The sequence below is a fragment of the Prosopis cineraria genome, unplaced genomic scaffold (assembly GCF_029017545.1).
Source record: "Prosopis cineraria cultivar Desert tree isolate PC_DT_omini unplaced genomic scaffold, ASM2901754v1 PC5, whole genome shotgun sequence".
In the NCBI taxonomy this organism is placed as follows: domain Eukaryota; kingdom Viridiplantae; phylum Streptophyta; class Magnoliopsida; order Fabales; family Fabaceae; genus Prosopis; species Prosopis cineraria.
This window is the reverse complement of record NW_026555336.1, coordinates 10,480,007-10,492,821: the sequence shown is the minus strand read 5'-3', so window position 1 is coordinate 10,492,821 and position 12,815 is coordinate 10,480,007. Positions and strand designations below refer to the sequence as shown.

General features: G+C 36.2%; 1 protein-coding gene and 1 non-coding gene across 2 annotated transcripts; one reads left to right on the top strand and one right to left on the bottom strand.

Annotated features, from left to right (window-relative positions):
- Positions 1–7,405: 7,405 nt before the first annotated feature.
- LOC129312243 (small nucleolar RNA R71) lies at positions 7,406–7,512 on the bottom strand. The gene has a single exon (XR_008593490.1). It is a non-coding gene; the product is annotated as a small nucleolar RNA R71 (small nucleolar RNA).
- Positions 7,513–9,521: 2,009 nt separating this feature from the next.
- Positions 9,522–12,280, top strand: LOC129310600 (uncharacterized). Its single transcript, XM_054952491.1, has 2 exons — positions 9,522–10,036; positions 12,148–12,280. The coding sequence occupies exons 1-2, from the start codon at positions 9,638–9,640 to the stop codon at positions 12,160–12,162; spliced, it is 414 nt and encodes a 137-aa protein (XP_054808466.1). The 5' UTR covers positions 9,522–9,637; the 3' UTR covers positions 12,163–12,280.
- Positions 12,281–12,815: the final 535 nt, after the last annotated feature.

Sequence of the window (12,815 nt, the reverse complement as noted above, 5' to 3'; positions counted from 1 at the left end):
CCAAAAGCTTACACCGACCATTTGACCATACTTAATGGTCCGTATAGGACTCGTGCGACACACCACAACCATATAAATGCATGCCTAACACATTCACTACTCAACCCTAAATTTCATAAAACACAAGGGGGAGAAAATTCTTGCACAAAAAAATTCATTTTCATTCCAAACATTTAAAATACACATTTTTCTACTTGCACAAGTATTTTAGCCCTAAACTAGGTTTACAGCAAAAACTCACTAACCCAAGGCATAAAATGCACAAGCTATACACAATAATAATGAAAGTAGCTCAAAACAATCATATGATTCCTAGTTGGTAAATTAACAATATTAATACATAAAAATTAACATGAGGAGGCATATAGTAGGATTTATACTACAATCCTAAGCCTCAGCACATTTACCTTGATCTTAGTCTAATGTGTTAGGCCTTGAAAATATTGAATATTGAGGGGTAAGTATAACTATTTAGTAATCAAGGTCCACCTTATCTATATAGTTGCATATCAATTAAAACAAATGTAATTGGCAATAAACATATATATCTTACACATACGACAAATATAGCCATAGTCACAACAATAACAACCATATGACCAGGCATAAAACACATGACATCATCATATTAACAATTATGCACAACCTGGGGTTCCAAAAATAATAACCATGTGCCCTTAACATATGTTAAGCCTTAATAGTAACAACCATGTGGCTAGATCTAAATGTATGATCAAGTGCCAACCTTATACCCTATTGTTATTTCTAACATGAAACCGATGGCTATTAAGTAGCTATGTTCATAACATATACTAACCTAGCCTTCTACTTGTGAGCTACTAGGTTAAGGTTAACTCACTCACTTATGTATCACGATTTCCCCTAATACTAATAACTATGAGGTATCATAACCCTAATCTAACCTCTTCATGAACTGATAGAGACTAGTTAGATTTGAGTCCCTCATAAAACAAGTCAGATAGTCCTCAATCAACTATAAGATGAAGGCTACCTCCTGATTCTAATAGTCAGTACTAAGGCAAGCTTTTGATTCCAATGATAAGCTGCTAATACCATGTAGATTTATCAATATATTCCTCTCCTTAAGTGAACTCCTACCAATGCTCATGCTATACATATATTTTACATGTTATGCAATTGAGTTAACCATTTATCTCATGCACAAGCATGCTCTCTCTCCACTTTACAATCCATATCAAAAACCATTCTATCATTCACATATAAGCATGTTCTTAGCATCAACATCAATTGTAAATGTTCGAACATGCATACCGTTTGTCCATGCCCACATACAAGATTCATTTTACATTGTAACCAAATTACCACAATTGCATCAATAATTTTCACATATCAAACAAGTTTCAAATCATTGATTTCAACAATTATCTAATTAACATACAATTATACAAAATAGGTTTTCCCCGGTTACCTCAAACCTTTGAGAGGTCAAAGGTTTACCCCTCACAATACCAACTTCCAAAGCTTTTTTCCAAGCTCAAAATGTGTCAACTCAATGGTCTACAATCATTTCATAAGGACAACATTATTATCCTATTTTGGCAATTACCAACATTAAACTCTAGATATCCCTATTTCATCAAAATCATAAACCCATAACCAAATCACAAGTGGTTTACTAGGTTCCATTGACCCACATTATTATTAACAAGTCATTAGACAACTATTAATGATCAACAGCACTCCCAACAACCTCATTTATGTCGGCTTTCATGCATTAATGACTCCCCTAAATAACCACTCCCAAAATCATTAATGTTGGGGTTAAATATTATAAACCACTCCTATTAATTACATCAATTTTAACCAGTCGGTTTAGACCTATAACTTATACGAACCAAAAATCACTCTTCTAACTCAAATGGTAACTCAACTCTTCACAAAAATAAAAAGGAAGGGGAAGACATAGGCTTAGTAATCTTACCCTAGGTGCTAGGAAGTATCTAAATATCTTCAATAGGCTCTAATGTCATGCCCTAGTAGAGCCAAATTCATGTTCTTCTTTCTCTAACTCTCTTTTCTTCTGTTTTCTCATGCGGACATGAACTAACTTATGTAGATTTTTAGCATTGTGCCATGGTGCATGACACAGAGAGGCCTTTCCTCATAGATTTACCTCTGTACACCGTGTAACCTCCTCCTATATCCTCTAGATATAGGAGAAGTCTAACATTATTACCCCTTAAACACACAATTAGTAATAAAAGAAATTTAGTTCAAAAAGCTTTGGCTAAAGACTTCTTTTGTACAACCATCCAAAATCATACCAAATCAGAGAATACACAGCAAAAGAAAATCATATATTTACCTAATACATAGTACATGTAACCCATGAGCACTCTCATCGCAATTTCATGCATTTTCAACATAAAATCAAGTTGGGTATTGGTCTATGTGGCGCGGCATGCAAAACGTGCACCGTGGCATGTGGCATAGAGCCATATGCTCAACCTTTTTATGTCATGCACCGCGGCATGTGACACCATGCGCTATGGCACGCCTGTTCAAATTTCTGCTATTATTTTGATAGCAAAACTGATGAACTTTTGACGTGTACTATTTTCACATATGGCATCCGATTAGAGTGATTCAAGTGCCTACATATAGCTCAACTTATAAGCTAACTAATGAGATATGTTTAGACACGATCTAATGATTCGATCAAAATTTAGACACTCAGGCATAAGAAGCCACTTTTTTTGAAAACATTTGAGCACCCAAGTGCTCAAATCAATCCCTTTCTCTTATTAAACTACACAAAGCCTTGAATCAAGTCTAAAATGACCTAATACACTTGACTGCATATTACATCATAATCATACACAAATACTAAAATTTAACCCCTTTACAGCTAATATCCATTTTTTCTAACTTCACACAAATTGCCATTACTTGGCATAAATTGGCTTATTTGGCCATTTACTCATCATAATCACATACATTCACATTGATAAGACATGTATTACTCAATCTTAGTCTTAAATTACTTATTTCATCATAATTTCTCACTTGGGCTTAAGATTCACCAACAATCACATCAACTTCTACACAATCATACACAAATCATAGCCCTTGATTCATTTCATCACAAATACATACAATTGGGCTAAGATTTCACAAAATTACTACTCAAGTTATGCATGCAACCCTATGGCAACTCATATTTACAAACATACTCAAGATCTTAGTTTATTACACAAACTCTAGAATCACACAGCTTCTCAACTCTAAGCTAGTCCTAACTCTCTTCCCTTGCCCTCATCACTACCCAGTCCTGTAAATGTATAACCACGGGGGTGAGATAAAAATCTCAATAACAAAATAACTCACTCCTATTGACTATCACATGTAACAATATGGAAGTAAAGCATATTATATCATTTAAAATCTCATTAACATAATATATATTACAAGTTCCATTTTAATCCCATCAATGTTTCACATTTCATTTCCTTACCACTTTTCACCACTTTCTCACTTATAGCATTCCATTGCATGATCACTACCGACCTCCAAATTACCTCGACACGTAACTATAAGCTCACCTTAGACTAATATACACTCTCATTAGCCTTAAGCTCACCTGGAGTGGTAGAATCACCTGACTAAAAATGTTCTATCTCACCACTAGACTATGGTTTCCCCCAATACACATAATGGGGTGTCATTTATAACCTCCTACTATATCCTCCAAATGTAAGAGAAGATTACAGTGTCACCATATCAACACATCAATTACAATAATTAGAGAATCATTTGAAAAGCTTAGGCCCAAGACTTGTTTTACAAAACTATTCAAATCACAATACAATCAAAGAAACACATAATGAAAGAAAATTATACATTTCTGTAATGCGTAGTGGATATATCCTATGAAACATTCATAGAACACATTTGTTACCCACTTTTATTTGTCAATTAGGACCATTTTATTAATGATTTATCACCTTCAAGTGCACACATTGCATTAGATTTGGAACTTTGCCTAAGTTTCTAAGATCAGTGCACTAGGGGCATTTTGGTCAAAAAATGAACTTTTGAGAAAATGTACAAGAAAAATTGACAAAGTGCATTTTATGTCCAGTTGATGAATGGTAAAATTATATTTTTAAAATTCATTTTAGTTTGGGAGTAATTAAATAAAAAAGTCAACACTTTCTTAAGTGTCTTAGTTTGTCCTAGTTTTTGGTTTGCCTTTGTGTGAAAATTTTTATATAATTTTGTGCAGCCTGAAACTTGTTAATTTAATAAATTCTCCCTTCTAATTATGAATTTAATTCTGGACATGAATTAGATTTTATTATATCATATGCTATTTAATTGAATTATGTGATTTATGTGACATAGGTGGCATGTGACTTGTGCATCAATTGGGCAATTGAGGTCAACACTCCTTGAGGACAATGGCTGATGGTTTGCACGTGAATTATGATTATTTTGAGGGATTAGATCAGCTAAAATGATGTGGATGACACATGGGAAATTAGGCACACATTGGAATCATCTACAAACCAATAGGAAGTTGCCACCTTGCAAGTGTGACAAGGCTCCCATTTACATTTTAATTTCTTTTTCCTTATTTTAATTAAGCTTCAGCTGATGGGAGACACCAAGGAGCACGCCATTTTAAGTCCCAAATGGGATCCAACACATATCTCATTCATCTTCCACATTCTCTCTCTCTTGTTCATAGTGTTCTTCATTTTCTCTCTTTTGTTCTTCATTTTCAGCACCCTAACCTCCATTTTCAGCCACCAAACCTCCACAAAACTCATACCATTCTTCTCCTCTCTTCATTTTCGTTCCATCCCTTCCATTTTCACAAGGATTGAAGCTCATTTTCATCATTCAAGAGCTATGGAGTTTGGCCTTCACAAGCAATCACTAGGGTTCTTGAAGATGAAGATTGGCTAAGTTTCTTTGTGGAATCCTAGAGAGATGAAGATGGAGGATGAGTCTTGAGCTTCAAATTGGCTAAGTTCTTTTGTTTCCTATCCTCTTCTCTTTTTACTAGATGGTTAGATTCCTTAATCTAGGGTTTAATCATCTTAGCTTATAAATTCTAATTTGAATTTGATGTTGATGTAAAGAGAGAGGATTGTTTCATTTAATTTCTTCCTTGGACAGCCATGACTGAATTTTGCCACTCTTTGTTTGGCACATAATCTTGTGTTTTTCAATTAGTGAATTTCTTGTGTTAATATTGCATAATCTTGTGGTGTTAATGCTTGTGTTGTTGAGTAGCTTGACATAATCTTGTGGTTGCTCAATTTATGTGTTTGACCATGGCTGTTGAGAGAGGATTTTGAATGAATCACTTGGCTAATGTCTTCACCAATTGGTTAATTGAACTAGGGACTTTAATCTAAGACCTAGGGAGGTTAGCTAATTAGGTTAATTGGCTTAGGATAATTTTCTTAAGTCATGACAGCTTTAGTCAAGAGGAAAGGGAAGCTAAACTTAGCCTAATCATGAGAAGATAATGAGTCCAAAATCAACTAATCTCTAGGGTTCCATTATTGTAAAAAGGGAAGTTCATTTCACTCACTTTCACTAGCATTTTAATTACTTGCATATTAGGTAATTAGTTTAGATAATTAGATAGATAACTAAATTCCTACAAACTTTGGTTGATTTATTTCACTAGATAACTTTCAATTAGACTTAAAACCATTCCTTGGGAGATGACCTAGGGTTGGCCCTATATTGCATTAGGGTTAGCTTTAGTGTAATTTTGAGGATAAGCGACTAATTTCCTATCAAAATTTTGGCGCCGTTGCCGGGGAATGGTTTAAGTTTAATTCTAAGGTTGTTTAGTACTTAATTTACATTTTTAGTGTTCCTGGAAAATTTTTGAAAAATTATAAAAATTTGTTTTTTGTGTCTTGTTTAGTGTTTTTTGTGTGTTTTGAGTGTTTTTATTCTGTTTTGAAAAAGAAAAAAAAAATTTAGTGCAATTTTCGTTGGTTTGGTGTAGAGCTGAAAATACTCTGTTTCTAGTGTCTGTCTGAAATTGAAAAATTAACTGGGAATGAGTCTGAGGGAATTTGAACGTGGAATTTATTTCATTGAAAGCTCTATATCCTAGCTTCACTTTAAAATTGGTTTGGTCAATTTTGGACGTGGGAAGTGTCCTGTGGAAATTTTACAATCTAACAAGGTCCAGGGAGCCATTACAGAGGATTCCCAAAACCCTGTTTCAACTTTGAGTTAGCATATCTTCCTCTTTGTGCGTTCAAATTGATTGATTCCAGTTTCATTTTTCTTATCGCTGTCTTATCTTTGTTTCTTGTGTTTAGGAGTTTCTTCAATTTTTCCATTTTCCTATTTGAAAGTTTGTTAGAAGCTCTGAAGGTCTTCTGGACGAAATCCTGTTTCTCCAGACTTGAGGACCAACTTGTGAAAAATTCTGGGAACGATTGGGAAGGATTTTTAATCTAAAAGTTTTATATAATTTCCTGTATATCTCTTGTGTTTCTCATAAAAGTTTCAGGGAATTTATCATGTGGATTTGCTGATAGAAAATTCACAAGTTCACTGTCTCCAGAGAGCCTACTGTGCGAATTCCAGAATTGCCAAAGCTTCTTGATTGAGCATTTCTAACTCTCTTTCTACTTGTTTGGTGTTATTTTTTTTTTCATTTTGTTGCTATTGAGTTTAATAAAAAAAATTATTTCTCTTGCTTTTGTGTGTTTTGAATTGTTTCATGTTGATTTGCATTTTAGTTTAGTTTGTTCTTTGTTCTTAATTTTTTGAGCTTGATTAGTGCATGACCCGAAGAAAACATACCTCTTTTGTTGAATTAGATCCAGAAATTGAAAGAACTATTTCTAGATTGAGAAGATCACAACCTATTCTTGATTCTCATTTGGTTTGTAATTCAACAATGGAAGGTATCTTAGGACATGAGCATGTGCATAATGAGGGCCATGGGAATGGGAATGAGAATTTGCATGATGATGGCCATGTTAATAATGAATTTGAAGGCTTGCATAACCCTAGAGAGGAGAGGAGCATTAGGCAATTAACTCAACCTAATTGGCATGATAATCCTTATGGCTTATATGTTCCTCCTACTAATGTTCAATTTGAAATTAAATCCTCCTTGATTAATGCATTGCCTAAATTTCATGGGTTACCAGGAGAGGATTGTCATAGGTTTTTGCATACTCTCCTATTGGTTTGTGATACTATGAAGCCTATGCATGTAAATGTTGATGATGTTCAAGCTAAGGCTTTTGTATTTTCTCTTGAAGGTTTAGCAAAGGAATGGTATTTCAACTACCCTTCTTATGTGAAAGTGAGCACATGGGCCGAGCTAAGAAGACTCTTCTTAGATAAATTCTTTCCAAATTCCAAGGTCACCAATTTGAGAAAGCAAATCTATGGGGTCCAACAAGGAGAGGATGAGAGTCTCTATGAGTATTGGACTAGATTCCAAGGCCTTTTGGCTAAATGCCCACACCATCAAATTTCTAGTGAGAATTTAGTCCAATATTTCTATGAGGGCTTGATTCCAAGAGACAAAGTTAACATTGATGCCGCTAGTGGTGGATGCTTGATTGACCTCACTTCCTTAAAGGCTTGGGAACTAATTGACAAGATGGCTTCAAGTGGTGCTCAATACTCTACAAGGGAAAAGAGAAATGTGAATATGGTAGGTTCCTCAATTCTTAATGATTCATATGTGGACTTGCTAGCTGCCAAGATTGGGAGAATGTTGGCTCCACAAATATCTCAAGTGAGCAATGTAAGTACTTCTCAAGCACTTGTCCCTTATTCTTGTACTTTTTGTGACTCACCTATGCATGTAGAAAGCAATTGTCCTATTAAGTTTGAACAAGTAAATGCTATCTACAATGGAAAACAATCCTATGGTGGGAGGCAAGGGCAAGGAGCTTATTCTAATACTTACAACCCTTCATGGAGAGACCATCCTAATTTCTCCTATTCAAATCCAAATGTGGCTTTACAAGACAATCAACAAAGAGGATCCTATCAAAACACCTTTGGCCGTGACCCTCCACCTCATTTGTCTCAAGGTAGCTCTTCTCAAAGCTACAATCCAAGTGGTAATTCTCTTACACCTTCTTCTAATTCTTATAGTGATAGGAGGCTTGTTCCAATTGAGAGTTCTTCTAATTCGAACTCTTCTAATGATGTGAATGTGTTACGTAAGCAGTTGATTGAAATGAACTCTTTGTATAAAAACATGTATGATGGCTTAGGGAACAAGGTAGAGAGTATGGGTAACAAGTGTGAGAACATGAACTCTAAAATTGATGCCCTTACTTCTCAAATGAATATGCTTGCTAACCAATTAAGTGCAGCCAATGCTCAAGCCTCTACATTACCATCCAACACCGTTGCTAATCCTAAAGCTAATCTTAATGCTATCACATTGAGGAGTGGCAAGGAGTTGGGAGAAAGAGTACAAGAAGACAAAAGACAAGGGAAGGCCGAGAAGCCCTCTTTAAATTCTTCAATTGATGTTAATGTTTCTAGTTCTTCTTTTGCTCCTAATGATGCATCTTTTTGTAGAGATGATGAGGATGAAAACATTGAGGAGATCATATGTGAGCAACCACCATCTAAGGTGGAAAAGGGGACTATGGCCGAGTTGTTTAGTAAGGAAAAAGAGGGAGAGGCCGAGCAAAGTGAAACAAGAAAGGAGAGTTCAAGGAAGGAAGAAGGAAAGCAAAGTCAAGAGATTATGAAGAAGCTTCCTTTTCCACAAGCACAAGTGGTCCCTAAGCAAGTAAAGGGACAATTTGATCAAGAGGTATATGATTTCTTCCACAAGATTCATGTTAATGTACCCTTGATGGATGTAGTTAAGAACTTTCCTAAGTATGCCAAATTTTTGAAAGATTGTTGTACAAATAAAAGAAAATTTAGGCCTAATGCAAGGGTACAATTACCCTCATCTGTGAGTGCTATCATGAAGCCTCAACTCCCTATAAAATGTGAGGACCCCGGTTCCTTCACAATTCCATGCAAGATTGGCAACACACATTTTTCTCATGCATTGATAGACTTAGGTGCAGCCATTAATGTTATGCCTCTTTCAATTTATCATGCCTTGAGTCTTGATTGCATGCATAAGACACCTATGATATGCCAATTAGCGGATAGAAGTGTTAGAAGACCACATGGAGTAGTAGAAGACTTGTTGGTTTGTGTTAAAGGTCTATTATTTCCTGTGGATTTCTATGTGCTTGATATGTCAAAAGAAGGGAGTGGGGATGATATTTTGATTTTAGGAAGGCCATTTATGAGGACTGCCCGTACATTGATTGACATGGAAAAAGGTAGTTTGATTTTGAAATGTGGAGAGGATCATGTTATTTTTAATATATATGAAGCAATGAAACATCCTTTTGAGGATTATTCTTTGTTAGGTGTAAGTTCCATTGAGTTATTGCTTCATGATGCTTGTGAGTCTCACATGCTTGATTCTTTCTCACATGTTGATGATGATTTGTCTCTTGTTACTACTACATGTATTGATGGATGTAGTTGTCCTATTTGTTTAGAGATTGATGCATGCTTGAATGATGCAACTACTTCTTCTCATGATTTGTTTAAAATATCTCCTATGCTTGATCTTGAAATGCTTGAGAAGGGTATATCTTCTTGTGTTGTAGGTACTAAAGCCATTAAGGCCGAATCTATGAGTTTTTCTCCACTCGAGCTTGATGTTCTTAGGATTCCCAAGCTATTGGAGGAAAATTCTACACTTTCACATGTCGAGGCCGTGGCTCAAGTCCAAGCACTTGAGGACAAGTTGCAAGAAAAGGGGGAGGCTGTAAAGAAAGAAGAGGAGAAATCAAAAACAAGTGACAAGCCTAAAAGACAAGATAGTACCATGGAATATTCCACCAAATTAGACTTGAAGAAGCTCATTCCCTCTTGTGTAGAGCCACCTACCTTGGAGTTGAAGCCTTTACCATCCAATCTCAAGTATGCATATCTCATTGAGAATGAGAAGCTTCCGGTAATAATTTCTAACTCTTTATCTCTTGAGGAAGAAAATGCATTACTTGATGTGTTGAGAAAGAACATACATGCTATTGGTTGGACTTTGGCTGACATTCCTGGTATTGACCCTATTGTGTGCACACATAAAATTTTTCTTGAGGACAATGCTAAGCCCATTAGGCAACCACAAAGGAGACTTAACCCATTGATTTTAGATGTGGTAAAGAAAGAGGTTGTTAAGCTACTTAGTGCTGGGATCATCTATCCTATAGCTGACAGTGAGTGGGTGTCTCCAACCCAAGTTGTACCTAAGAAAGGGGGGATTACTGTGGTAAAAAATGAGAAAGGAGAGCTTGTTCCAACTAGAGTTCAAAATGCTTGGAGAGTGTGCATAGACTATAGGAAGCTCAATAATGTGACTAGGAAGGACCATTTTCCTTTGCCTTTTATTGATCAAATGCTTGAGAGATTGGCTTCCAAGTCCCATTATTGCTTCCTAGATGGGTTTAGTGGGTATTTTCAGATTCCTATAGCTCCTAGTGACCAAGATAAGACTACCTTTACATGCCCCTTTGGTACATTTGCCTATAGGAGGATGCCTTTTGGTCTTTGCAATGCACCTGGTACTTTTCAAAGATGCATGATGTCCATATTTTGTGATTTTATTGAACATTGCATGGAAGTCTTTATGGATGATTTTACTGTGTATGGTGAGTCCTTTGATTCATGCTTGCATTCTTTAGATAAAGTGCTTGGTAGGTGCATTGAAAAGAAGCTTGTGCTTAACTTTGAAAAATGCCATTTCATGGTAGATAAAGGAATTGTTTTAGGCCATTTGATTTCTTCCAATGGCATAGAGGTGGATAAGGCCAAAGTAGATGTGATTGCTTCTTTGCCATATCCTGTTTGTTTGAAAGATTTGAGATCATTTTTGGGACATGCAGGCTTTTATAGGAGATTTATAAAGGGGTTTAGTGAAATTGCTTTGCCTATGTCTAAACTCTTACAAAAAGATGTTGATTTTGTTTTTGATGATGCTTGCAAAAGGAGTTTTGACACTTTGAAAAGCATGCTCATTTCCCCTCCCATTCTTAAAGCCCCAAATTGGTCTTTACCTTTTGAGTTGTCATGTGATGCTTCTAATTTTGCTGTGGGAGCTATGCTTGGTCAAAGAGAGGGCAAGTTATCATATGTGATTGCTTATGCATCTAGGACCCTAGATTCAGCTCAGGTTAATTACACCACAACTGAGAAAGAGTTGTTTGCTATTGTTTTTGCACTTGATAAATTTAGATCATATCTTCTTAACTCTAAAGTTGTTGTGTACACTGACCATGCTGCTGTGAGGTACTTGTTTAAGAAGACAGATTCTAAGCCTCGCTTGATTCGATGGGTGATCTTAATGCAAGAATTTGATGTGGAGATAAGGGATAGGAGTGGTTCTACCAATCAAGTAGCGGATCATTTGTCTAGACTACCTCATTTAAAAGCTACTATGGTAAACTCTAACCCTACTATTCCTTGTGATTCATTTCCTGATGAGGCATTGTGTGCCATTTCATCTAAGCCTCCATGGTATGCCTCTTTTGCTAACTATATTGAGTGTAGAGTCTTGCCTCCTTGTGCTTCACGTTTTGCCATTGAAAAATTGAAAAGAGAGTCTAGATTTTACATTTGGGAACCACCTTTGATGTGGAAGATTTGTAGTGATAAAGTGATTAGGAGGTGTGTTGATGATGTTGATGTGCCTTCTGTTCTTGAATTTTGTCACTCTCATGCATGTGGTGGTCATTTTAGCTCAAATAAGACAGCTAGGAAGGTTTTAGATTGTGGATTGTATTGGCCTAGCTTGTTTAAAGACTCTTATGAATTTTGTAAAGCATGCTTGAAATGTCAAAAGGTTAGTAGTTGGGGTAAGAAACATGAAATGCCTCAACAACCCATTTTATTTTGTGAGATTTTTGATGTTTGGGGCATTGACTTCATGGGTCCCTTTCCACCATCCTTTAGTTTTGAGTACATATTACTTGGTGTTGATTATGTTTCAAAGTGGATTGAAGCCATTCCTACTAGAACTTGTGATGCTAAGATTGTTTTGAAGTTTCTCAAATCTAATATTTTTTGTAGGTATGGAGTTCCTAAGGCCTTGGTAAGTGACCAAGGATCCCACTTTTGCAATAAGATGATGAAGGCTCTCTTGGCTAAATATGGAGTGCATCACAAAATCTCTACACCATATCATCCCCAAACTAATGGCCAAGCCGAAGTATCAAATAGAGAAGTCAAGAAAATCCTAACCAAGGTGGTGAACACAAATAGGAAGGATTGGTCTTTACACTTGGAGGATGCTTTGTGGGCTTATCGGACCGCTTATAAGACTCCCATTGGCATGTCTCCTTTTCGATTGGTGTATGGAAAGGCTTGCCACCTCCCTGTGGAGATAGAGCATAGGGCCTATTGGGCCATCAAGAAACTAAACTTGGATTTCCATCTTTCGGCTAAGGAGAGATTTCTTCAAATGCAAGAACTTGAGGAGCTTAGGTTGGATGCCTATGAGTCTTCTAGAATCTATAAGGAGAAAACAAGGATCCTTCATGACAAGCTAATCTTGAGGAAAAAGTTCCAAGAAGGAGATCAAGTCCTCTTGTTCCAAACAAGGTTTATTCATAAGCATGCCAAGTTGAAGTCTAAGTGGGAGGGACCATATCTAGTGACCAAGGTGTTTCCCTATGGGGTTTTGCAACTCTTGAATAAAGCCACGGGTTCCACTATGCAAATCAATGGTCACCTATGCA